Source organism: Anguilla rostrata, chromosome 10, assembly GCF_018555375.3.
Source record: "Anguilla rostrata isolate EN2019 chromosome 10, ASM1855537v3, whole genome shotgun sequence".
NCBI lineage: Eukaryota > Metazoa > Chordata > Actinopteri > Anguilliformes > Anguillidae > Anguilla > Anguilla rostrata.
In genome coordinates, this window is record NC_057942.1 from 6,440,702 (window position 1) to 6,466,674 (window position 25,973).

Sequence of the window (25,973 nt, forward strand, 5' to 3'; positions counted from 1 at the left end):
TGAGTTTGGGGGGGGGGGGGTTGTCGGGGGGGCCCTGTCAATTACATGTGTGTGTGTATGGGGGGGGGTACTGTGAACTCCGCTTCTGTATGTGGGGAAGTGAGGGGTGGATGGGCACTGTCCATTATGTGAGTTTGGTGTGTGTGTGAAGGGTGGGGGGAGTATTGTCCATTATGTGAGTGTCTGGTGGGGGGGGGGGCGGCGCACTGTCAATTACGTGTGTGTGTGTGCGTGTGTGTGGAGGGGGGGCTCCATTAATTGGAACGTCTATGAGTCACCAGGGGAAGCGTTTCCTTTCTGATGCCCAGTGCTTCAGAGTCATTCATTATTTTAACAATCCTGCAACTTAAACAGGGTATTTAAATTTTATTTATTTTTTTTTTGTTTTGCCACTTCAGATCAAGCCACTTAATTGAGCCAGAGCCATAAACAGGGCACCGCCAAGCTCGGTTTGTTATCCTGGTTTACTGCTTTGCATTTCTTTTGCACTCATGATATGCAAAGGGAGGCCGCAAATAGCTGCTATGAACAGGTATACAACGTGTGGATCGCTCCATACAAAAATCCTTTTTTAAACATATCTTTGCCCTGTAATTTCCAATGCCCATTGGAACATTTTGCCTTCTTAACATTTTGTAAAAAAAGGCAATTTGCTTTCGCATTTTGCTCAAACATAAGCTCAGGCTAGTGGCCAAAACTAGTTTATTAACCTTATAATATTTATTTGAACCCTCACACGCCCCCACCTTAAGGCGAGCTGTGGGCTTGTAGACAAAATTACTCCCCGACCTCAGAAGGCTCACTGGGCTTTCTAATGAAACGTACTTGGACGCGTGTGTGTGGAGGTGGGGGCGGGGGGGGGGGGGGGGGGGGTGGGATATATTGCCTCTGCAGATACTATTTGTGAAAAATGAAAAACATTGATTTGCCTCTGTTAAATGATCTGATCCAGCCAGTGTCACTGCCAGACAATGCAATACAATGGAGCCACTCAGAAGCCTTGGGAACAGGCAAGAATTTCCTTGTGGCTTGATGCTGGTGCACTTCAACTGAAAGTTAAAGAATAGCATTATGTTATCTTCAGGAAAGAGCAAGGGGTTATCCAACCCGAAAGACGGAGGGGGGGGGGGAAGCTCTTATGCATATTTACCCTGAGCACAAACGACTAACACATTTGCATACTGCCCCAGTCTTGTTTCTCCTGATAAGCATTAATAATTATTTGTTGTGTTAAAATTTTCCACTCAATTACTGGGTGCATCATCATATTATTAATGTATTGCTGACTCTGCCTTTATCTCAAAATGAATAAATAAATAATTAATCACTGCTATGTTAACAGACTGCAAGTACCCGCCAGCATAACCCAAAAATAAATAATACACCCCCCCCCCTCCTCCCCCTCCCCCTCCCCCTCCATGATTATCAAATATGGCAAAAGCTAACTTTGCGAAACGTATCGCTGGGATCGCTTTAACGACTTGTGCTGCCTTCCTGTCGTCAGGATGAAAGGAGACGAGATTGGGCCTGATTGCAGATTGGCTCTCCGGCTCGTTCTCCCCTCCCCCTGATTGGCTCTCCGGCTTTTATTGTCTGTCAGCGCGTTACGGATCCCTGATTGCGGCGTTTATTTTTTTTTTTTTCCCGCTGACGTTCCGACTCCCGAGATCGCGCGTGTATCCCCGTGGCAACGGCCGAGGGGGTAACGCGCAATTTGCAAACGGTGTCATAACAGCCAATCAGACCGCCCCCCCGCTCGTTTGCCTGGGCAAAGTGTCGCCAGCAAGGGTGCCGCAATGTCACCCCTAAGAAACGCAGCGAACGGGGAAAATAAACATCGAATACTCTATTTTAAATGCTTTGTATTGCCGTTTTGATTAAAACCTGTTCTAAAATCGAAGGCGTGTCCTGTAAACAGTCTCTTAAAGACACATTTAAACTGGCTGCGCGGGAACACAAAATATATTAGCGGTTGAAGCGGTGCATGAAATATTTACATGGCGGATTATGACCCGAACACTTACGCAGTGCAACCTACTCAATTAATCTCTGGGCCTGGTAAAAAAGAAAATGGATGACATTAAAAGATTGAAAATGTAATGTAGTTGTGTAACACTAGTAGGCAAAGACGTCAACTGAAGCTCGTTTAATTTATTAAATATTCATGGGATAATGTTCTCTGTTAAATCTACTCTGAAAGAGTACATTTTACACTGATAGAGTACACCAGATACCTCTTGGACTCAAACTGCCACAGCTAAATTAACCCTGATGGGAGCAGGTGGGGGTGGGTGGCCCTGGGTGCGAGCCGGTTCGGAGCAGGGGGGTTGTGGGTGGGGGCAGGTGGAATCAGGTGGGATGGGTGAGTGGGCGGGGGGGCTGCAGTGGAGTGCGGTCCACACAGAAAGAGTGCTTTCTTGCACTGGTCTCCATATTCAGAGCAAATGCATAATCTGAGAGACAGAAATCTGAATGACAAAAATGCACCTCACTCAGTGCACCCCTCAAATCAATTCACTACAGCCAGCAAGATGCATTAAAATCATAACTGTGATAAATTATGAATCAATCCCCCCCCCCCCCCAAAAAAAAAATCTGATTTTTTGATTATTTTATGAGTTTCCCTCCAGACTGAAAGATGTATACGGTGAATGATTTAAAGGCAGAATACATATATGCATGCTTAGTGACGCTGGAAGTTCATAAATATTTATCAAACGGATTTAGCCAGTCGATCTGTTGTTGGAAAGAAAAGTGAAAGAGGAACTCGCTCTGAATGTTTTTAAAAGCTAAAATTGTTGCCAATCCATAAAACTTGAAGGTAGTAAAATTGCTTCATAAAGCATAGATTTACAGCTGAGGAACGCAACGAGCGGGGGGGGTGGGGAGGCGGGGGGGGAGGGGTCAGAAGGCCAATATTCCCAATTTTGAAAATGTCAGTTGAACAGGAGTCTACAAAAGATGCGATTGGTGGCCTGTTTGTTTCCATTCCATTTTATTTTTACTGATAAAATTTTAATTTTATGTTACAAAAGGAAAGCTTCATACATTTTCTCAAAACCCCACTTTACATGACGGTGTTATTTTCCCTGTGGATTTATTTAGTCTGGCAAACTGTTATAATGGAGGCCTTTCTTTTTTCATCATGAATTAATAACCATCTTGTCAGATCCAAGCTTAACATTTTCAGTGACAATACTGACCAAAAAACAAAACAGGCAGAAGTCAACGCTAGTAATACAAGTACTGTTGACCACAGTGGACATATACTGTGGTAAGTAGGGTATTATTGAGGAGGCAGACTTCTTGCCGCTTGTGGAAACCAAACACTGGTCTTTCCAAGAACTCAGCGACATTGCCTCATTACCAAGAAGCCACACCCCTTGGTAAGTGAGAATAGCTTGTTGCAATTCCAAGTATAGTATAAAGTGCAGCGTAGAATAATGGGTAGGAAACTGGGCATGTAGCTCAAAGGTTAGCGATACCCAAGTAGGGCACTGCCATTATACACTAGTGCAACTTATTTAACCAGAATTGCTTCAGTAAAAATATCCAACTCTATAAATGGATGGAATGCAAAAACACCGTAAGCTATGTACATTTGTCTGCATAAGAATGTCCTATAAATTCGTGAAATGCAAATTAAACAGAACCCTGATCTCCCACTGAGTCACAGCCTCATCTCTAAAAGGCCACACCCCGGTGGCAAGGTAGAATAGCAGGCGGTAATGCCCTCCTGAGTCCCTTGCAACATCAACCCATCCTGGCAGGCATAATCGCTACAATATACTGAAGGATAAGGTTCTGCAGAGGTGAGGAAGAGCATCATGGCCTTGTGGGAAATGTAGTTTCTTACGCCTTTTGGTTCACAGAATGAAGATGACACATTAATCAATCAAACTGTGTTTGTTCTTGGAGAAATGCAGGCACTCGCCTTTCTACCTACTTCATCTTATTTTGTCTGGACTGTTAGTATAGTCAGCGCACCTTACAGCGTTTGCTTACACAAACAGTTTGCATTTGCATTTGAAACCTAATTATAATGGCACGCTGGGCTTTTTTTTTTGTGTAACTACAAAAGTTGCACACAAGCAAAAATGTTAGCATTGGCTACGATATGCTGTATCTCGCTCTATATGAATTCATACCTTCTTATTCACACCTTCAAATCCTGACAATAATTCTGAATGTTCTGGAAATGTATTTACCAGTCTCTGAATTACCTAATTTTCTCACCGAAAAGATGAAACATTATTTGAAGCAAACGTCGAATGAAACGGTCAAACGTGGCTGTCACCTGTCACCTGACAGCCCCGCAAAAAAGTAAAACGATAAAACCGGGCGCCATTTTGTCATTATCTTTTGTAGCCTCAGTAATGTGGGGGGGGGATTCCAGTCTCACTTAGCTTCATTGCACATATAAATATTACCACACGTGCTAATGGAGACGATGGCAGCTAATGGAAGGATGGCACATGCTTTTTTTAGAGGCGTGTCCTACTTAGTGTCCACCCAATCACGAGAAGCACGCTACACGCTACTGCCAGAATGTTGGGACTCCCGCCTTTCCCAGATCACCGATGACCACGATTTCAATTTCCTTTGAAAAGAAAGTAGCAGTCTCTGTATATTGCTCATGACGTTCTCTGGCAAATTAATATTATTCATTAAGGTAATCAAGAATAATTCCTTGTAGCGTGGCTATGGTGCCTTGCATTCATATTTCAACAATGGATAGCTAAAATTACAGCGAAAAATCAAGGCCTTTCGACAATACGACAAAGAGAAACAATCTCTGACATATATCTTTCCTGACTCTTCTCAGTGTCTCGCTGGTTTTGCATCTTAACAAAAAAAAAAGCCCCCGTATTCTCATGTTAGAATGTCAGGCATGGGTACAGAGTGCAATTGGTGACATTTTGTGTCAGTGTGTCAGGATGAATAGCGCAGTTTCACAGCTCTGTGTGTTCAGTAGATGGGAGCCGGATGAAGCTGACTCCGCAGGGGTCCTGAAATGCATATTGGTACGCGCAGACTAAAGGCTGAGAGAATCTGAGAGATTTTCATTTTCGACTGTTACTGCTATGTGGGGGGGGGGTGGGGGGTATCAGTGAATGTCCTTCGGCTCATAGCTTAAGCCTTCCCGAAAATGAATCATGCAGGATCCTGGACCAGTCTATGCTTCGCAGAGGTTACCCCAACCCTGAACTGGTGACCTAGATTCTTTCCCTCTCTATACTCTCCGCACACTATAGAAGGCCTCTCTCTGAACCTAGAAACTTCTCAGAACTCCTCTTCTTCATTTTTCTGAATATATATGAATATATGGTAAAGGGCTACCTACTGGTGCGTTGTGGGTATTGTTTTTAGAATTTCACAGCTGGCTCTTATCAATTCCAAAAATAATTCATCCCTACGAAAATATTTTCCTTTGATCCACCTTTTCTACTCACAGGGGGGAAATAATGTTTTGTCTTTCAGGACTTTCAGACGCGCAGCAAAGAAAAAAAGCCGGACGGTCTCAGTCTTCCGCGTTACAGCAAAGACTGCCCCGGCAGTGCGAGAGAAGAAAAAAAACATCATTTCAGTTCGCTCGTGCTGTGTTGTGGTTTCAAAGGGTATGCGCGATACGTTTGCAGGTGCGAAACAAACAAAATCAAATCGAATCACACGGGACCGTGGAGTCTTCTCAAATTAAAACACAAGGGATCAAACAGTAAGACAATGTGTGTTTACTAACAGCGTGCTATGCAAAAATAAAAAATAAAAACTGATTTTAAATACAATACTAGGTTTAGCATTCTTTGCCAGTCTAGTGGACATGAGGCTAAAGTGCCTGTTCTTGTTATATTGTAATATTCAAGCACTAGCTAGGTCACAGGCTTTAAAAAATGGAAGACACTGTCATTCAGTAGCTCAGCAATTGGTACCATGGAGATGGATTGAGGTTAATGGCTCTGAAGTAGAACGAAGATGTTTTTGTGCCTCACTCAACTAACATAGCCTCCAGCAGAATTCACATTACTTCCTGTAACCTTTTCAACATACAAAGACGAGGGACAAAATAATTTTCATCTAATGTTTCATGAATTGAAGCTTGTTCAAAGCAACGGTATTCAATATATCAGAAATACCCAGCTCACTGATCCATATAAATAGCAATAGAAAATATGTACAATTACTAAATAAAATGTAATAGAATTTGTTTTCAGGGTGAAAGGATGCTGATAATGTTGTCACTATAAATGAACTATTGGTAACCATTTGGGATGAGATATATTTTTTGCATAGATTTACTTACATTTCACCCTCCCCAAATACAAAGCAATGCGAATGCGTGAAAATAGCGTAAATTATTTTGGTGAAATTGTGTTTAGCTTTTGTGTCTGACAGGCTTTTGCAACTCATGGTCTTACATTACATATTGATTCTCTTGTGGATTGGTTGGTTGATTGATTGATTGATTGATTGGTTCCCTATTTTGCTTTTTATATTGCTTGACATTAACTATAAGAATTAGTTTTGCATAAGCATACATCAAAATCTGTGTCAATAAGAACTATAAATCTGCTAGAGCCACTTTCTTGAATGTAATTATATACAGAGAGCTTCATAATGTTTGGAAGACTTATTTTTTGTAATCAAATAATTCACATGTGGTTGAAATGCAGATTCTCAGCTTTTATTTATGGGTATTTTAATACATTTTGGTTTCACCGTATAGAAATTATAGCACTTTTTATGCATATTCCCCCATTTCTGGGCACTGTAATGTCATGGACAAATGGCTTCACAAGTGCTTCTGATCAGTCAGGTGTGTTCAATTTCTTCCTTAGAGCGGGTACAAGAGAGCTTTCAGCATATAGTCTTGATTCCACGCTTTTGATTGCCTTTGGACTCTGTTATTGGAATCTGTCAACAGGACCAGGGCTGTGCTAATGAAAGTCAAGGAAGTCATTATGAGGCTGAGAAATTGTAAAAACAATTCTGAGTCATAGGCCAAACCTTAGGCTTACCAAACCGTTTGGAACATCATTAAGAAGAGAGAGAGCACTGGTGAGCTCAGTAATCACAAAATGCCTGGTAGGCCAAGGAAGACCTCTACAGTTGATGACGGATGGATTCTCACCATAATGAAGGTGAACCCCCTAATGCAAGTCTGACAGATCAGAAACACTCTTCAGGAGGCAGGTGTGGATGTGTCAGTGACTACTGTCTGCAGAAGACTTCACCAATAGAACTACAAAGGCTTCAATGCAAGATACAAACCACTAGTTGTCTGCAAAAACAGGATGGCCAGGTTACTGTTTGCTAAGTAACATAAGAGAGCCTTTAGAGTTCTGAAAAAAAAATCTTGTGGGCAGATGAGACCAAGATTTACTTGTATCAGAATGATGGCCCAAAGGAACAGCCCAAGATCCAAAGCACCCCTTCTCATCTGTGAAACATGGTGGAGGGGGTGTTACGATTTGGGCATGCACTGTATGGCTGCCACAGATACTGGCTCAATTGTCTTTATGTAACTGATGTAACTACTTACATTTACATAATATGAATATGGCCCAAATGTTATGGTGCCCTTAAATGGAGGGGGGGGGGGTGGCTATGTATGGAAAGTAATTTCTACATGGTGAAATCAAAGTGTATAAACATACCCTTAAATAAACCCTGTGCACTTCTACCACATGTGAACGGTTTGATTACAAATTTAAATTGTGGAGTACATGAGCCAAATCAAGGGAAAAAATATGTCTTTGACCCAAACTTTATGGAGCTCACAGTAAGTTTTAGCCTTGGGGCATGCTCAGCTAGGCAGTTCTTCACTCTTATCTGTTCCTCCATGCACCAACCGACATCAGATTAGTCACTCGCATTATACAAACAGGCGAAAAAAAGCAATAACGTCCTCTCTTCCACTGATATAGCTTAAATCTCCACAGTGCCTTCAGAACCATGGGCATTTTTTTTAAACACTCAAAAGGAATGCAGTATTATCCAGTGTGGCCTAAATTCCACTGCAGTGGAAACTGCAATTGTCAATATCAGCCTTCGACGTCGTGTAAAAAAAAAAGAACATACGATTTCTCGACGAAGGCAGGGTCACGTGGCGGTTTCGTGGATTTCCTGAGGGGCGGACAGAAAATTAATTCGCGTCACGAGCGATACGCCGCGCGGATCACGCCGAATTTACATGTAATTATTTCTTAGCGTGTTCCTCAAACGTTTCGCCGTTCCCCGTTCGGCTCTCCAGCCTGCCGCCAGTTTTCAATTACGGTCGCCGGTGCATCGAGAGAGTGGGAGAGAAGGAACATATTGGCGTGTGTCACACGAGAGATGCGTCGCGCATACTTGGCTAATTTATCTTTAAAGCGCAGGATTTGTAATTCTTACGCGCGTGGCGTCCGTCGTTCGCGCCTCGGCTCGCGTACGCTGCTCGCTGCCCTCCGGCTCAAACTCCACGGCCGTTTGCGAGAACAGATTCGCCTCCGACTGCCTCCTCAAGCTCACTGCACCTTCAGAGGAGGACTGTCGAGCGCCATTCCTACAGGGGTCCGCAGGTCTCGTTTCAGTCGGCAGCCAATTAAGGCCTGGAAAAACAAGGCGTGTGGATCTTTTAACCAATCGACAACTTGAATGAATCGCCGGGGCTGACACACATCAGAAACACCAAGCCGACATCTCAGCCCCCCCCCCCCCCCCCCGCCCCCAGGACTGGATTCTAACACCTGCACATTAAAAAGGGCGTTTTTGGCAACGCCGATCCACTTGCTAGTTATTTGCAGCCTCACGTTGCTCTTTTTGTGCACCGATGATGCTGCACTGTGTGAAACAATGATTTGCAAAAAAAAAAAGATTTACAATGTAACATTTAACATTAAAGAGTGGCAGTGGTGGGGGGGGGGGGGGGGGGGGGTGCATCCAGTGTAAATGGATGGGTTCTCAGTGTTTAACAATGAACCCCTTGGTCAGAAATGGAATTTTAATAAGTGACTGTGACGGCAGTGACTGTGACCAAAAGAATGGCACAGCGTTGCGTAACAGGCCCCCAGGGCCATCCCACAGAGGGAGACTTCCTGTCTGCAGGACCTTCTCCAAGTGCCTCGTGGCATATTCAGCAGCTATTATCCGCTGAGAGACTGCCAGATTGCATTTTTATTGTTTTCCCTCATTTTTATGTTTTTTTCCTTTTCATTTTACTATGAGCCACGGGAGTAAAAAGGTTACGATCCGGCGTATCTCTCCGCCGGCGTTGTCCGGAGACAGTCGGTCAGGTGTGCCAGCGCGTCAGTCCTGCTTCTCCACGAGATTCGTTTCTATTTCCGTTGAGCACGTAGACGCATCCTGTCGTTGACAAACACGGTTTCCAGAACAATCCGCGATAGATCATTCTGCCGGGTTTAGAGAGGATGTTTTTGCTGAGGACGGAACTCCACTTCTTTGTGTGATTGAAAGGAAGTAGCCCCCCCCCACCCCCCCCCAACACAAGGCTTTAAAAATAACCACGCAGTGCAGCGAGGGGGATGAAGGCCTGTTTGCTCTCCTTGAGAGGTAGCCACTATGATTCTGTAACTCCCTCCGGGGTTTCGGTTTGCATTAAATATCATCCGCTCTTCAACTCAACTCGACTTCGAGTTCTGACCGCTCCGCCGCAGTTACACAAGGCCCCGGACTCCTCCAGTCCAAAGCCCCGCACAGCCCATTTATTTTATAGCATAAAAGTGTTAAAGTGGCTTTAAAAAAATATAACTGTGCGTTCGAAGCTGTGAAAATAAAGAAAATATGAGATAAAAGCAAAACACCAAAAACAAAACATAAAATGCCACGAAAAATGACCAACGGTGTTGACCTAATATCAGTACGCACGTCTTAAATTCGTTCTTAAGTGTGCATTCCTGCTTTCCTCTGTTGTGTACAGACGCATTTTTTTCCCCCCCCAATGGGATTAACAACGAAAAGAAAGCGCCTGAGAAGCGATCGGTCTTTTCCGCGGCGGTTTTTCTGCCGTTACATTTTTCACCTACGGTCACCTGCGCGAGCCGCGGGCGCAAACGCCACGCGCGTTTGCGATGGATCGCCTCCCAAGGCATTGTGGGAAATGTCACTTGCCAGTCCCCCTTGATGGATTTCCTTTAAATGCGATGGCACCTTTTCCTCGGGACCAGGGCGTGCCAGCGTTGGGGGGGTGGGGGTGGGGGGCCAAAACGGGTGAAAAATGGGCAGGTTATTACAGACTGGACCCGAGCCTGGCACGCAGATATTCCCTAATTAAACCCACCTCACTGGCGGTATGGTGCAATTAATAGGAGGCACAGACTTTGCAAAATGGTTCCAAAAAAAAAGATGAAAGTACTGATGCATGTGCGAAAGGGGACGGATATGGAGAGGGTAATGGCCAACTGCTTTTTCCAAACTCTGATAGGAGGCTTCGCTAGTGTATGAAAGCCTTCTCTTACAAAAGATGAATTATACTTTTTTTTTTTTTTTGTTAAACAGTCAGAGCTGGACGGGCTCCAAAAGCTGGGGATGATTCAGACTGGCAGAGTGACCTCCTTCATACACAAATGATTCTGGTCCCACAGAAATATAATGGGATCAAACAGAAACACTCAAAGCCCCTGCTTTTGGGCTTCCTCCAGCAAACTGCCCTTCTACCACACTTTCAGATGAAAGAGAAAGAAATGGCTGAAATTCAGCCACGGTCGGGAATGGGACATTATGCATCTAGCTGTCCCTCAGAGTGGTGAAAACCCCCTTCAGATTAGATACTTGTACTGTATGCTGCGATCGCATTGAGTTATAAATATAACTGAAAGTACGGCTCATTTTCTCCACAAAATGCACTCTGTTATGTACAGTAATGGGCCATGTCATTTGCAACAATGTGGAAAACAATTTCCACCCCCCCCTCTCAAAAACTGCAGTGAGGCTTGAAAAATAAGATTAGAACGATGCATGCCTTTTCTGTGTGGATGTTGTGCACTTAAAGGGGATATGTTGCTAATTAACTGCTTGATTGGCTTTTTTTTACTGGTTCAGGATTTAAGTAAATTGGTAGCTGATAATAATTGGTTGCTCTTCCTTGGCAGAAACAGATTGTATAAATTGGGTTTATTCATTAAAATGAAAGCTGGCTGGTTATAAATGGTCTACAAAGAAGTGCCATTCAATGGATAATTTAGAAAAATTTAGACATGATTGCAAATGGCAGCAATAGCGATTAAGAATGACCACTATTACATATAATAAACTGTCTATTTTGTGAAGGCTGATCGGTGGGTTTTCATGCTAGTTCACGTCTGAGCGAAAACACAAACATGGATGCATACATGTACAACATGCATAGCTATATCTCACAACTATATCTGGGGAAAAAATAAACGCATTGCATCTTCTGAGATGCTGACGGTTTTTTGGATAATGCTCTCCTGCAAAACATTGCGTTGAATGCTGAGAGGCCCTGAGAGATTCCGGAACTCTGCTTGCCCAGTGTTCCTTTTATATTTTGGCAATTCAGAAGAGCACAATGCCACGTGCCATTTTTTAGCCCACTGCTCACATTAAATGCACATTGTAGGAATCATGTGTGCACTGCTCCGAGAAGCCATTAGCAGAGCTGACATTAAAAATCAACAGAATCCTGCAGCTTAAATGGGTACACGGCAAGCTGTGGAAATGTAGAAATAATAACAGATAATGGTCACTTTAAAAACATACATACACACAATGGTGTGCATCCACACACGCATACATGCAGGTGCACACACACACACACACAGATTTCTACAGGTTTCAGGTTTTCTGTTTGGCAGTGTTTGGTTGCTTAGTGTATTAATTCATTCCGTTTTTTCAATGGAAACTACCAAAATGTAGCTAAATGTGTCACATTTTTCAAGTGATTTAGGTACCAACTAAATCTATCACCAATAGAGAAGTGCAAGAAGTGCACTTAGGCTAACACACATGCATGCACCACTTAGAAATTCCAAAAATAAAGAAACTTCCCAATAATTATACCCTATATGTTTTCATGATTTCAAAATTGGTATGAAAATTTGAAAAACTAAAAACATTTTACAAATAGTCCTAAATAGTCCAATTATCTAACTCAATGCTTTTGTTCTGAGGGAAAATCAATTTCATGTGTTTCCATGAACATGAATAATACATATAAAACAAAAACTCAAAAGTAGTTTTCTGCTTGACCATAAGCCAGTACATTACTTGCTAGAACCCAGATAACACAACTATTATTTATGGAATTCATATTAAATTCAAATGTTTCACGGCAGGATAATTAAAGAAACTACAAGGTTACATATTTTGACATTTGATGAAAGTGTGTTTGTGTGCGTGGGGGTGGGGGTGGGGTGGGGGGGTCTTTGCACTAAACAGATGAATAAGTGAGAACACTTGAGGGGCCTCAGAAATAATAAAAACATGACTGTTGAAACATCCATTATGTTTTGTGGCCAACAGCTCATGTTGACCGATTCATGGCCCTGCAAATACGGTAGGCTGCGCGCATGTGAAAAATGCAAGTCTTAAAAAGTTCACACGTTTGACCATGCTGAATATTCTCTTTCACGTAGATTTTCAAAGCACGTGGGGACTGGGGAGGGAGGAGAACGTACAGAAGGCACTGATGTGAGTTACACAGTACGGCTTATGATGTCTTATGTAACCTGTCACTACAATATCGTATGATGGGCAATGGGAAATGCCAGATGTATTTTAGTAATCCATGGCCCACGCATTGTGCGCATTGTGTACTGAACTAAGGATGCTCCTTGGAACATGAGACAATCCTATTACGGTTATTATCCTAGTAGCATTGCAGTATTCACACAGATATTTTCACCCTTAACAATACTATAAGTAATTATTGTGGGGGGGGGGGGGGAATAAAAACATTAGAGAATGGAAATATAAAATACCGTTTAATTGATTGTAGACTACGTCTTCAAGGTGTTCCAGCCGTTGAAGAATGGACTGCCTGTCCACCAAGTTGGTAACTTTACCATTCCTACTTCGGATTCTTTGATCGGAGGTCCTTCCGATCTGAACCAGCTCTTCGGAGCGATCCTGAATTCTGCAGTAGACCGAGAACAATATAATCCCGACAAAAACCAAAATGTTAACAGTCAGCAAAGTTTTAATTTTGCGTGCCACAGCCATGAAAGGCACTCAGATTGGAGCCATCAAGCCATATAAAGAAAAGGTCACCAAACCATTAGTAATGATGTTAGTTCCGCTCCGGAAAAACAGACACCTTTCTGTTGTTCAGAAACAACGTGAGCTATCCTTTCAGCACCACGGATATGTGCGTCGCACGCGCCTTGGAGGCTGACTAACGTTTCCACGTATCGAGTTTCCCAGACTATGGCAAAACTGAATCTAGCGGAGAAGTTCAAGGTTGTGGAGGATGCTAAACGAAAGCTTGCATTTCTTCTTGCCACAGTGCAGAGCCAAATTAGTATATATACTGTACGGCTTTGCCTGCGGTTTTGCAGAAATCATAAAGCTTTCTCTGTAGTCCCGGTGAAATAAAGCAGTGAGAATTCTGCTCAGCCTGCAATCGCCACGGATCTATGCGAATCAAAACAGTGCTCGTTTCTTTGTGCGTTCATAAAACGAGTTTCATTTCACTCGCGCGACGTCAGTCCACAGAAAAACGATTTAGAATCTCCGAATTTGTACCAAAAATATCCTCGCGCAGGGCTTTGACATTTCCTCTCTCAAAGACGTTGTGGTCACACGACTCGTCCTGATATCGATTCAGATATGTAACGTTTTTCCCCCGCTATCTCCTACATTTTGCATCAGGGACTATTAAAATAAAAATTCAGAGCAGATATCGATATTTGCCAGGTGAAAGTTGAATTTGCGTTCTTCTTGGATGCTGTCAAACGTCGCTGATGCTCGCTGCTTTCTGTGCGGTGAGCTAGCAAACCTCTCTCTTTTGCAAGCTCTCTCTTCGTCCCACCCTCTCCCTCTCTTTCTGTCTCTCCTTGGCAGAACGCAGGCTAAGCTCTGCTACGTTGTGACGTTGGGAGGCACATTCATAAATATTCAAGACCTGTTAGGGAAATATCACATAATTGGCGATATGTATGCTGTTACCTACACATATTTAAAAACAACTGTAGGTAATAATACCAGCACAATGTTATATTAATGGAAAAATAATAATGCAGCTATTTTATTTGCGTTATACTAGTCATTGATGATAAATTTAAAGTAACAGCAATGTCTTTTAAAATGTCACTTCATGCCAGTTCTACGAGTTTACTGTAGGCCAACAATATTTTCATGGCGTTGAGAATTAGGTGGCTATTGTAGTTCTCCGTATTAAAACTGACTGGAGTGGAGGAAAACCCCGGGGTAAGGTACAAACTGTTAATGCAACGGTTAGGAATGTCATACATTACTGTAATCCGTGTGGGACTCAATTTGCACTTCTAAATGCTTAAACGTATTAGCTCCGGATCTACGACCATGTGTTTTTGACTGGCTTTGGGGAAATATAAACACAATGCTATGCATCATAATGCATCATAATGTATCATAAAGCCAATACATTGCATAGCATTACATTCGATAACAGACTCCTCTTAGAATGTAGAAGAACATAAGTGCATTTTTATGAATTTATGTAAATAATTGTGCCAGACGGGGCCAGGAACATTCCCAGACCACCAAGTACATGTAACATAACTTTAAAAAAAAAAAAGTCATGAAAATGAACTATGATAACCAAGAATCAAAATACAAGTATGTAATTAATACCAATCCAATCTATAACAAGCCCTATGAAAAAGAAATGTAAACAGTACAATTTTTTTTTTTTTTTTTTAAAGACCAGAACCTGATCTAGTTCAAAGGTGGTGTTAGTGGGTGGGGATAGGAGGGGAACCGAGATGCAGTTTAGAGAGATGCGTCTTCAGTCTGCAGCTGAAGATGGACAAGGATTCTGCTGTCCTCACCCCCGTGGGAACAACACTTTGCCAGAACATAAACCACAGGCTTTCAGTTCCAGTGAACCCAATCTTCAGTCTCCACTTCAATTTGAGCAATACATTCACCAGTCTTTTTCTCTGGGTTTTGTCTATGAATTGTGAATTGACCGCAGCGGCGCAAATCTAAGAGTTATTAATCAGTTACAGAATGTACAGAGCAACATTTTATACACAGGATTGTTTATCCTGAATATTGGCCATAATCAATAAGTAACGATTGGACAAAATCCTGCTGGTGCGTATAGCACTGTAGGTTTCCTAGCTCCCGGTCAGTCTTTCTTCCTCTATGAAGCACCCTTCAGATAAGTGGTCATGTGGTACGCATGTTGGTGTACTGCAGTGGGGTTCCTCATCTTGACCCGGTCTCTTAACCTAGCAAATGCAAAGAAGAAAAAAAATGGACTGAAAACGCTATTCAATATTATTTGGCCCTTGAGAAGCTCGTATTACTGTTGTTCACTTTCCTGACTGGGAGAAGTGGTTCTCCAGTGCAGGACTGGAGACGTACACACACTGTAAGGAGTGAGTGTGTCCAACTGCGAGGCTAACCTTCTTTTCACATCTGGTGTAGACACACAATAAGACCCAGAAGCATGAGTACAGTAAGCATGCCAGCATCTGATTGGCTAACACTATAAAACACAGTGGCATGAGTAAGCATGTTGAACGTCCGATTGGCTAACTAATGCTATAGAACTCAGTGGCATGAGTATGTATGTGAGCATCTGCTTGGCTAGCTAACATTATCAAACGGGTGCCCACAAGTTTGTCCGTTAAGCAGCACCCGAAGTGTCTTCCTCCGACTCACGTCTGTGGGAGCCCGACTGGCGAAATGCAGCGTGACAAGAAGTGGCGGCTGACGTCACACAGTTTTAAGGACGGAACACGCTTGCCTGCGTTCTCCCAAATCGCCATCAGGTCGCGACGAACGTTCGCAGCGTAAGCAAAATCGGGCATCCCGATTTGCAGAGAGAAAGGGGGGGAAACACATTAATACCCAACGGTGATTCGCTAAAGGAAGCAACATGGATTTCCTGTGCATTTCGAGTCTTCCACAGAACTGAGCTCTCTGAGGCACACAGGTCCTCCGCGATTCACCCCCAGAAAGCGTACCTCTAATCCTGGGAAGCTTTTCCCACCACGTCCCTCTCCTCAGCACAGCTGAGTCAAACATTATCAGGACTCTCTCCCCCCCCCCACCCCCACCCCCACCCCCACCCCCACCTCCCGAGGCGTCCGGGGCTTGAACCCACGAGCCACTGGCTCATGATGAGTTCAGAGGTTCCCCACCCCCCACCCCCCACCCCCGCGGGCTTAAGTCGTCCTGGTTTCCTGACACCCGGTGTGAAGAGCCCGTCAGTTTGTGGCGAGCCAGTTCCCCCCCCACCCCCCCCCCCCCCCCCGTACAGGTCGGCACAGGTGATTGGCTCTGGGGAATCGCGGGAGCGGAGGAACACAGTGTTCCCAAAAAACACTCAGAGAATGAATGTCTCGGATGTTTGGATTATTGAAAACACTGTGAATGGACCTGTTGCATACAGAAGAGAGAAATTTTCGGCTTTTTGATGCCGATGGCTAATGTGCTTTTGTAACCAGACATTAAGAATGGCTTAATGCACGGTTGTAAGCTAATATTGTATCAATCAGTCTATGACACAAATGAGTTTGCTTTACAAACAAGATTGAATGTAGTCCTTGTAAATAATGTATAAAATGTATTTTTCATGTGGCAGTAAGGTGCTTGTCTGTTTAGTCTTATTTACTTAATTTTTTTTTTAACCTTATTTAGAATGACACTGCTGTTGTATTATTATAATGAATGTACATGCATCTCAACCACACAAGCACATGGATATTTACACTGCGGCAAAATAAAATTAAGGAAGACATTTCAATTATTTTAAATTCCTTTAGATTTTCAAACACAATTCAATGTTTTCTGAGAACCTAAAAAATTCTGCTTCTGGACATAATCCAACCCTTTTGATCACCAAGATGGTATTTGATATCATGACATATGAATAATGTTATCTACAAGAAAACCTTCATGTCCATATCAATCCATAAAGTTTCCTTGGTGTGTGTGCGTGTGTTTGCACGCATGCGTGCGTGCATGTGTGTGTGTGATACATGGCTAAGAGAGTAAGAAAAGCCAAAAGCCATGAAATGTCAGACCACACTATTTGCTTTGAAGCGAAATCTCCTTCAGACAGTCCGAGCAGATTGTCTGATTGTACACTGTACCCCTCCAGCATTCCAAAAAAAAACCTGTGGTGTTCCTCTCGACCTCCAGCCCTTCCAAACAACAGAACATCACCTCCGTCCTGTAGTCCTGTAGGCTTTCAGCTCAGCGGCATGATGGGAAATCTGTTCACTCCTCACCACCCACTCCTCCTCCCAGGCTCTTTCCCTGCAGTTCCCTGGCCTACAGAAGGGACCCGATACCGGCCTGCCTGCTCTCCAGCTCAACCACATGACCGCTCGGCTGCTCTCCAGCCAGTACACCCCTTGCCTGGCATCTGCCTTGTAACCCCCCCACCCTACCCCCCTACACACCCATCCCCCCCACCCACCCACCTAAACCATCCATTTCACATCAAATTCATCAATTTTCCAGAAAGCCCGCGCTAGGCTATCAGGCAGTCAAGGGCACTGAGCTCTCCCCCCCCACCCGCAATTCATCATCGCATCATCTTCTTGTCGGCTCTTTCGACCGCTAACCACAGGTCAGCGTTCCCCTTCACGCGACCCACCTCGCCAGACTCTGCTCTGTCCCCCTCGGCGCCCCCCGGTGGTAGCTACTGTAGCGATAGAACTTGCCTTGGTCCCCCCCGTGGTCCGAAGCTCAAGGATCTGTTGGGTCTGTGTGAATTCTGTCAATTGTGGAAGTTAACTGAAATTCAACTATTGAATTGGAAAATATCCTTAATATTCTATGTTAAATAACTGAAATGCAATTTGTTTTCTGAACTGTTATTCAATTGTCTGAACAAAATCGGGAATGTAGGCCCAGTTCTGCATGGCATGCCCTTCCTCTAGCATCCATTGTATTATCACTCCAAAATTTGACAGAGATTTTCTGTAGTGTAATGTTTCCTTCTGGGATAATTACTCAGCACTACCTGAACACTGTGACAGAATATATAATTTACAGATCACCATTCGGCTCTAGTTGTAGACATACGATGTTCATAGTTTATAAAGTGAACTAGCTTTTCTCCACGGATGTTTATTAACGGACACGAAGGTAGACGTCAGAGTCAGACTGAGTCGAGCACGAAGCATGCATCTGTGCCCCCCCCCCCCCCGTGCTGATTGTCTGCCAAGAGACCTGCCTGATGATCGGTGATTTCAAATAAATTACCATTCCGGTAAATTACCGAAGAACGCAGAGTTATGGCTCGAGCTTTTTTCTTGATTAGAATAACCGAAAATAGGTTGCGTCCAAATAATTTTCATCTCGCTTTCTGCAGTGAGGTGGCGCGGAGATCTGCAATCTTTGATTTACCTGACCTTTAATTTACCGTTACTCATATAGCACCAAATAAATCCAATGAGGGATTATGGGTTTCTCTCATAACGAGTTTCATTGGCCTTTGGAAACGTTCACTAAAGAGACGCCTGACCACAAACTGTAGAGAGACAAGAGAGGAAGTGAAGTGAAAGCGTTGTGTGTGCTCAAGTCTGCTCCCCGATGAAGCAGTGAAGCTAGCGTGGAAACGCAGAGTAATGATTCAGAAACAGGACCTGGGGGTGAGGTTAAGATTTAAATATAAGGTCGAATGACGCTGCTTTAGCCTTGAGCGAAGCACTTAAACCGCATTTCTTCAGCATGTAAAAAAAAAAATAATATAAAAAAAATAATAGTACAGCTGCTTTTAAACGGATAAAACGCCAAGCCCGAACCACAGTATGCAAGTCCCTGTTAGCTAAGTGACAAGTAAATGCAAAAACAATATAATTTAAAATACCGCTATGCTTAAAATGTGAGATATACCAATGAAAGCATCGTCTCCACAAATAAGCTTGTCTGGGGTAGAAGTCCTCAGGTTATCAGAAGTAAATTCATAGTAGAGATTCAATAAAGCTGTGGGTGAGAGTAATGATAAATTCTCCATTGCCTAAAGCACACAATATATTGCTGATATTTGTGAGAATCTCATTTCGGTCTCATCTTCTCCTCCTTCTCGAGGTGAGATTGTCCCACTTCCTGTTTTTTTTTTGGGTGTTTTTTTTATTTTTATTAAGCCAGAGCTTTAACCTGTCCTCAGATCCAGCAAAGCAAATTAGATTGCTTATTATTTCCAAGGATAGGGATACTAATATGCAAATGCGCAGAGAGATTTAAAATGGCACTGCGCTCAACAGGATTCCTTTTGAAACACGGCTCATATTCCGGATGAATAGCCTTCCTCCCAGCAGTGAAAGTCTTAACTATTGTTTGCTGTTGTTATTTCTGGTTTTGTTTTTTTCACAGGTAGGTCTAGCAGACAAGAAAATGCTTTTTTTCCCCTCCCCTTGTGCATGACTAAAAGAAAATTCCAAATCATCAGCTTTATCTGCAGAAGTTAATTACGTTTTTTTGTGCTGAATATGAATCACGTTTCAAAAGAAGCTGATATGGTTTGTCAAACAGTCTGCTCAAACAGATGAGCTGGAGAGAAATTTTAACAGCATATCACTCAATAGCCACCGGTACTCCTCCATCACCATAGACACAGACACTCACTCACACACACCCACTCATGCACACACACAGACACGCAAGCACACACACACACACACACAGACACAGACACACACTCACTGAGCTATGCAAGCTTTCACATAGTTCGCCGTATCCAGAAAATATATGATCATGACTAAAGGATTATCATATAATGCATTAAGAGAAGTGCATGCAATGATTAGCTTAGAGATAACTGCAAGGTATGTTAGGCATTTGAAGCCATACCCATTATAAATGTGTGTGTATCTATGTATGCATATATTATATACACAGACATTACATACATTAAACAGTCCTTGCAGGCTTCCTCCAAACAAGCAACCAAGCAACGAATCAAGCCATACATGTATATTTCTTATTTGTCATGAAGTCCTCTTACAGGATTCCTACAAACAAAGCAACCTAACCCATCTCTGAGCCACATATGTATACTTTTAAAAAAAATGTATTAATATTGTTGCATTAGGTCCTCTCGCAGGATTCCTCCTGAGCAGGCTGTGTGAGCTCAGTGAGGGTGTTGAGTAATTGGGATGTGGGGGGGGGGGCGCTCCTCCGTGATGGGGACAGTGCTGTGAATACCAGACTGCAGCTCCCCCACTTTAATACCTTTTAGCAGTATTAGTCTGGGAGGGTGCCAGCTGCACCACCACCACCCCACCCCCCTCCTCCCTGGTCCTCCCCGCCCCCCCCCTCCCCCAGCCCCCGCCACGTCCTTCCATCGACTGAAGGCTGGGAGGTCAAGCTGGCCTCGTCAAGCAGGAGTCATCCTTCACAACGCCAGCCCCATTCATTAGCTCACAGAAGCACAGACCCGGGCAACAGTTCTGCTACACAGCCAGACGGGAATGTTGTTATGCACAGTTAAATAATCTGCTTTGTGATTTTTGAAACTTGCAGTATTTGAAATGTATTTATTAAAAATATGCACTTAGGTACATTTGTTTCATATGTAAAATGGGTTGCGTGCTTCTTTTTAGTATGATTGATGTACTGCTATACCACAAATCAAATTTGTGTGTGTTTTTATTATATTTTATACCTAAATATATTTGTGGGGACTTATTTTATAGCAAAGAACATTGTGTATTCTTGTCTGTTCCTGATGCCAGTGGTTTTATACTTTATTTAAAAAAAGAAAGACTTTGTAATAAAATTGTGAATTTCAATCAAGAGAATCCTTTATCGAGAGTTAGTCTACTGACAACCCCTTAAAGACAATGAAACGTCATCGGTGAAATCAAACGTGAAATCAAATCAGTGAGTCGGTCTCAGTCAGCAGCAAGGTGCATCATAAGCTATTAATATTCATTCAGGTCCGGGGAATCTTCAGTCATTATGTCCATCAAGCGCCGTGTACAAAAATGAAAATCATTTCAAAACTGCTTCTGCCAGTATTTTTCATACTGAAAACCTTACAATAACCTCAAGTAAAATGGACTATTTTCTTCTTTAAGGATTGCACTGCTCTAATTTTATCATTTTTTTAATGTGACGTGGAAGTTTTTTTTTTTGTTGTTGTTCTTTTTTTTGGCTTCCAGAAGAAGCTTACAAAAGTAGCTCTTTCCAAAAGCAGATACGAAATTATTTATTTAAAAACAACCATGTCGGGGTACATATAATTTTTGTTTTTTCATCCTACAAACCCCACTCAATATTACATTTTTAGAAGAATATGTTAAAATGCCTCAAATTTGTTTTTCTTCATATTTTTTTACATTTTTAATTTTGTACCCGTTTCTCGCCAGATTGGAACTGCTGCTTGTGGAGCCTCCACTGTGGCCCTCGCCGCATTGTGAGTAGCACTGACTGAACAGCAGGGCGTCCATTTTAGTGCCTGCTCAGTTATCCGCCCCTCCGTCCTCCAGCCTTCTGCCAAAATGGCATCAGCTCAAGCACCGACATCCAGTCTGGCAACGTCCCAAAACCTTCATTTATAAACCAATAAGCCTTTACTTCCATCTCCCCCCTCGTTCCAAAACGGCATCACCCAAACCTCTCACATTCATGCACTCTCATCCTAATCTCCATCTTGATGTTTTTTTTTTTTTTTAACCGACCATACTCGTGGAAGAAATTTTTCTAGATCCTGTCTCCTTCAAATTTTTAAGATTTTAAGGCAATTTGAAGGTCCAAGAGCACGGAGGTGCCTTTTTTTTAAGCTTGTCATTTGTCCTCAAAAAGAACATATGCCCGGTCAGGTATGTTAACAACCTTGTTTTCAATAAATCCCAGCATCTATTATTATCATTCTAAAAGATACCTTTCTGGAAAGGGCCCTCTGCAATGTAATGGTTCAAGATCACAATGTTTTACGTCTAAAGTTTTCAAGTAGTCAAGTTCAAACACGCAAGGTTTCTCATTTTTGCTTCAGCCTTGAAGTGGGAGCCAATTTGCACCCTGTGAATTCCTGTGTCGTCGTCCTTACTGGAATACGTTTGAACACCCCTTATTTGGAGGAAAATACACGACTGAAAAAACGGCCGTAAAAGACCCACCGCATTCGGGAAAGATGCCGTTAGGGGGGCAAGATGGCGTCGAGTCAAACCCGTAATGAAGTTCAGCAGCTAATGGGTATCTATTGTGTCAGCAGCGCCGCTACTCTCTCGGCCCAGCGCACATTACAGCAGCGAGTCTGAAACAAATGAAGATGTAAGCCGCCTCATCTGTGCCAGCGCTCAAAGACCTTACGCACACTGTTCCGAGCGCTTTCCGCAGCGGCGCGGGAACAAAAAGAGCCACCTTGTTAAAAGCTTTGCGTTCCCTGACCTTGTTTGAGACGGCTGTGGATACAGACTCTTTAACCCTTTGAAGGGTTAGGGCTTTTTGGAATTAAAAAAAAAAAAATTCTCAACATTCTTAGCGTTCTAGAACTCGATTGCTTTCAATTTACCAGTAGCGATTGTTACATCAGCATTAGAATGTTCGGTTAAGGACATTCTAATCACATACAGTATTTATGACCTCACAGCTGAAAAGGGTTGGTATTTGGTTCTGTTTCCCAAACAGCTGAGTCAAAGTAATAAGGGTTGAAATTATGTCAAAGAGGTACAGGTTCTCTTTGTTTCCAGACATCAAAGGGCAGCTCTGTATCTCCTACTCAAACTTTAATGGCGAAAAAAAAAATACTTAATCAATATTTTCTCAGTCTCTTCTGCAGCTGGATCGTAAATATGATCCAAATTCAATCTAACCACAATGAGCTTTGTGCTTAACTTTGTATAAGGCAGTTATGGGGGTGTTTCCCCTGAAATTCAACTTCTTGAACAGTGCTGGGGTATTGAAAAAATATGGTCTCATAAAGCCTGCCAAAATTAACTTTTAAAGTTAAGAATGCTATGTGAACACCACTGTCATATACAGGCCTACTACTAGCATTGAAATGAAACTCACACAGAAGAGAAGAGAGTGAGAGATCTCAAGTTAGTAGAAATGATTAAATATTAATCTGAAAATTCCTTAAATTCAATGTCTATTTTCAAGAATTTGGCAAAAAACTGAGTCATAAGAGCAGTGTAAACAGAAAGTATCACAACATGATGTTCACCCCTGTTTGAATTATTAATATTTCACGTTATTTTACTATTTCTTTCTTTCAGGCATTCTGGTATTAGATCACAACACATTCACACTCAGAATACATGCTGTTACATGAGGTTGGGCCTAAAGTATAGATTTTCACTGGTAGGCCAATTGCATTGATAAGCCAATAGTTTAGTTCTAAAATGATTAGCCAATAGTACAACTCTACGTTGGTAAGCCAACAATATAGCACTACATTGGTAGATCAACAGTACAGCTCTATATTGGTAAGTCAACAGTATATCTTGAAATTGGTAAGCCAACAGTACAACTCTACATTGGTAAGCTAACAATATAGCACTACATTGGTACATTCCATTTATTTGGCAGATGCTTTTATCCAAAGCAAAGTACAATAATACCGAAGGCCATTGGAACAACTACAAAACACAGGTTTGATAAGGCACAATACGTATTATGCAACATTTATGTATAGCTATGAACACATTAAGTCCAGTTGGCACAGTAAGCACTGCCTAGGTCAGAAAGTTATGATGAGTCAAACTAGGAGTCATGGCAACAAGCTACAACATCACGTTAACGATAAGTGCAATACAGTGCTGCATGGAAGGTCAATATTACAGTTCTACATTGGTAAGCCAATAGTATTGCCCTACATTGGTAAGTCAATAGTATAGCGATATATTGGTAGGTTAATAGTACAGCTCTACATTAGTAAGCCTATGGTATAGCTCACGACTTACGATGTCCCATAATGCCTGCAGGGAACACTAGCAGCCTGTGAAACAAACCACATGGTCAATTTCGTATGACGTGGAACCAATAGGCTGCAGACTTTACGATTCCAAGCATTGATCAAAGTCCCTCCTTCCCCCCCTCTCAGGAATTCCTATGAATTTTCTCCCATTTTGACTCTCAACCTGATCAGCCTGTACGTTTCCATAGCTCCCCGGGCCGAGGAATTGTAATGACATCATTTCAGCCGAGTCTGAACTCCTGCCAGATTCCCTCCCGGTTCATATTCCAGGCCCCCGGGCTAACAGCTGAGCTTGTGTCTGTTTTAACTTGGCTCCATTTAATGCACTCAGGTCCTTCCCTCCACCAACCTTTATGCAAGAGACATTGATTTACTCCACATGGAGAATAAAGCGGAGCATTAGCGGCGGGGAAAATTAAAAAAGCCGGGCGCTGTGCTCAGATGGGTAATCAGCCCCTGAGTTTTCTCCAGCACTCAGAACCAGGCTACGTTTTACGACTTGTTTAATTTCAATGCAGACTCGTTTTTTTTATTTTTTAAAAGCCTTACGAACACAATCTCTGATGACCCGGAGACGCAAACCCACCTGTACCCATAATGCACCACGCTGTGCCATCTTAACTGTAAGGTAGTTGTTGGGTAAGGAGCAAAAACCTTTTTTTTTTTCTTTTTTTTTTTTTCGTAGACGCAGGCAAACCGTGAGGGCTACTAACGTGGTGTGACAGTGGGGTCCAGACCGTGGGACAGCACGGTCTCGGGGACGGACAGATGGACCGGTCGCTGCAGAGGACAATTAAAGGTCAATGTGAATTTCAGGAGCAGAGGAGAGCCAGTAGCACCGTACCTCTTCACCTCCCTGCCCACTCACAATCTATTGCTAATAGTACAGGAAAACCTGGCTAATTAGGCATCTCAGAAAAGAACAGAGTGCTTTTTCCCCACCATTTTCATTTACTTTTGCATTGATTTTTCAAAGGTTTGACTGACAGTGGGTTTTTCAGATCCCTGTAATTGCAAAGATTATCTAATTTTGACAGGGCCAGAAGAGAGAAGATACAATTATGTGTAATTTATGCAGTGTATTGTATGATGGTACAGGCAGTGTAATCGCCACTTAGGACTATTCTGTGAAAAAAAAAAATCTTTTTTCTGTATATATATTTTCACACACACACACACAGTACATATGTATAGATTGAAATTAATTTTATATTTTCCAGAACAAGTGAGTATGCAATGCAATGACTCTTACAAACCCATTAGCTGTAAATTAGCTCAACATTTCCACCAAAACCCTTTCCTTTCTGATTTCTCAAACAGCCAAAAAGTGCATGCGATTTAAAAAACTCTAATAGCCTCAATAAGCTTTTAAAACAGCCGAAAAAATGTTTAAAATATGTTAATAACCATCTCTTTATTTCATCATCACTTAGTGACAATGATCATTGAGTCGTTTCCATCTGTGTGGCTTTACATTGCGGCTGCAGAATTTCTTTACCAATATTGCAGGCTTTCTGGCAGCTATAATTGATAAAATACCATAGAAACGGCCCAGCTTGCTGTGTGCGTGAAGTGCCTGTCAGAAAGAATGTGTTACAGTGTGCTCAATGGTTACGTAAGTAAATGTGGAAGTTGAAATATGGCTTGCTATTAAAAATAGAATGTGTACTCGTGCTGATGTTTTCCACCACTGACAGTCAGTTTTGCTTGGGCGTCTTTTGTCCTCTCCTCTCCTCTCCTCTCACTCGAGCAGCACAATCTGTTTTTTTTTTTAGACCTTTCTCTCTTTTTTTTCCAGCAGCAAACTCACACATTTGGGAAAACTAAAAAAAAAAAAAAAAAAAAAAAAATAAAAAACGAAGAGGTATGTCTTCTCCACCCTCCGGTTCCCCTTGCGCCCGTTTCTGCGGCTCTACCGTAAAAAGAGTAC

General features: G+C 42.5%; 1 protein-coding gene across 2 annotated transcripts in view; it reads right to left on the bottom strand.

The window, feature by feature from the left end:
• The window catches only part of galnt9 (polypeptide N-acetylgalactosaminyltransferase 9), a 116,672-nt gene that overhangs the window by 79,864 nt on the left and 10,835 nt on the right, over positions 1-25,973 (bottom strand). Inside the window, exon 1 of one of the 2 annotated variants that reach the window (XM_064353699.1) lies at positions 12,936-13,988. The exons of the other annotated variant lie outside the window; for it this stretch is intronic. Within the exon in view, the coding sequence (XP_064209769.1) occupies positions 12,936-13,176 (241 nt within the window). The 5' untranslated portion in view covers positions 13,177-13,988. Of the gene's footprint in view, positions 1-12,935; positions 13,989-25,973 lie in introns of those variants that run through there. 2 annotated transcript variants of the gene reach the window in all.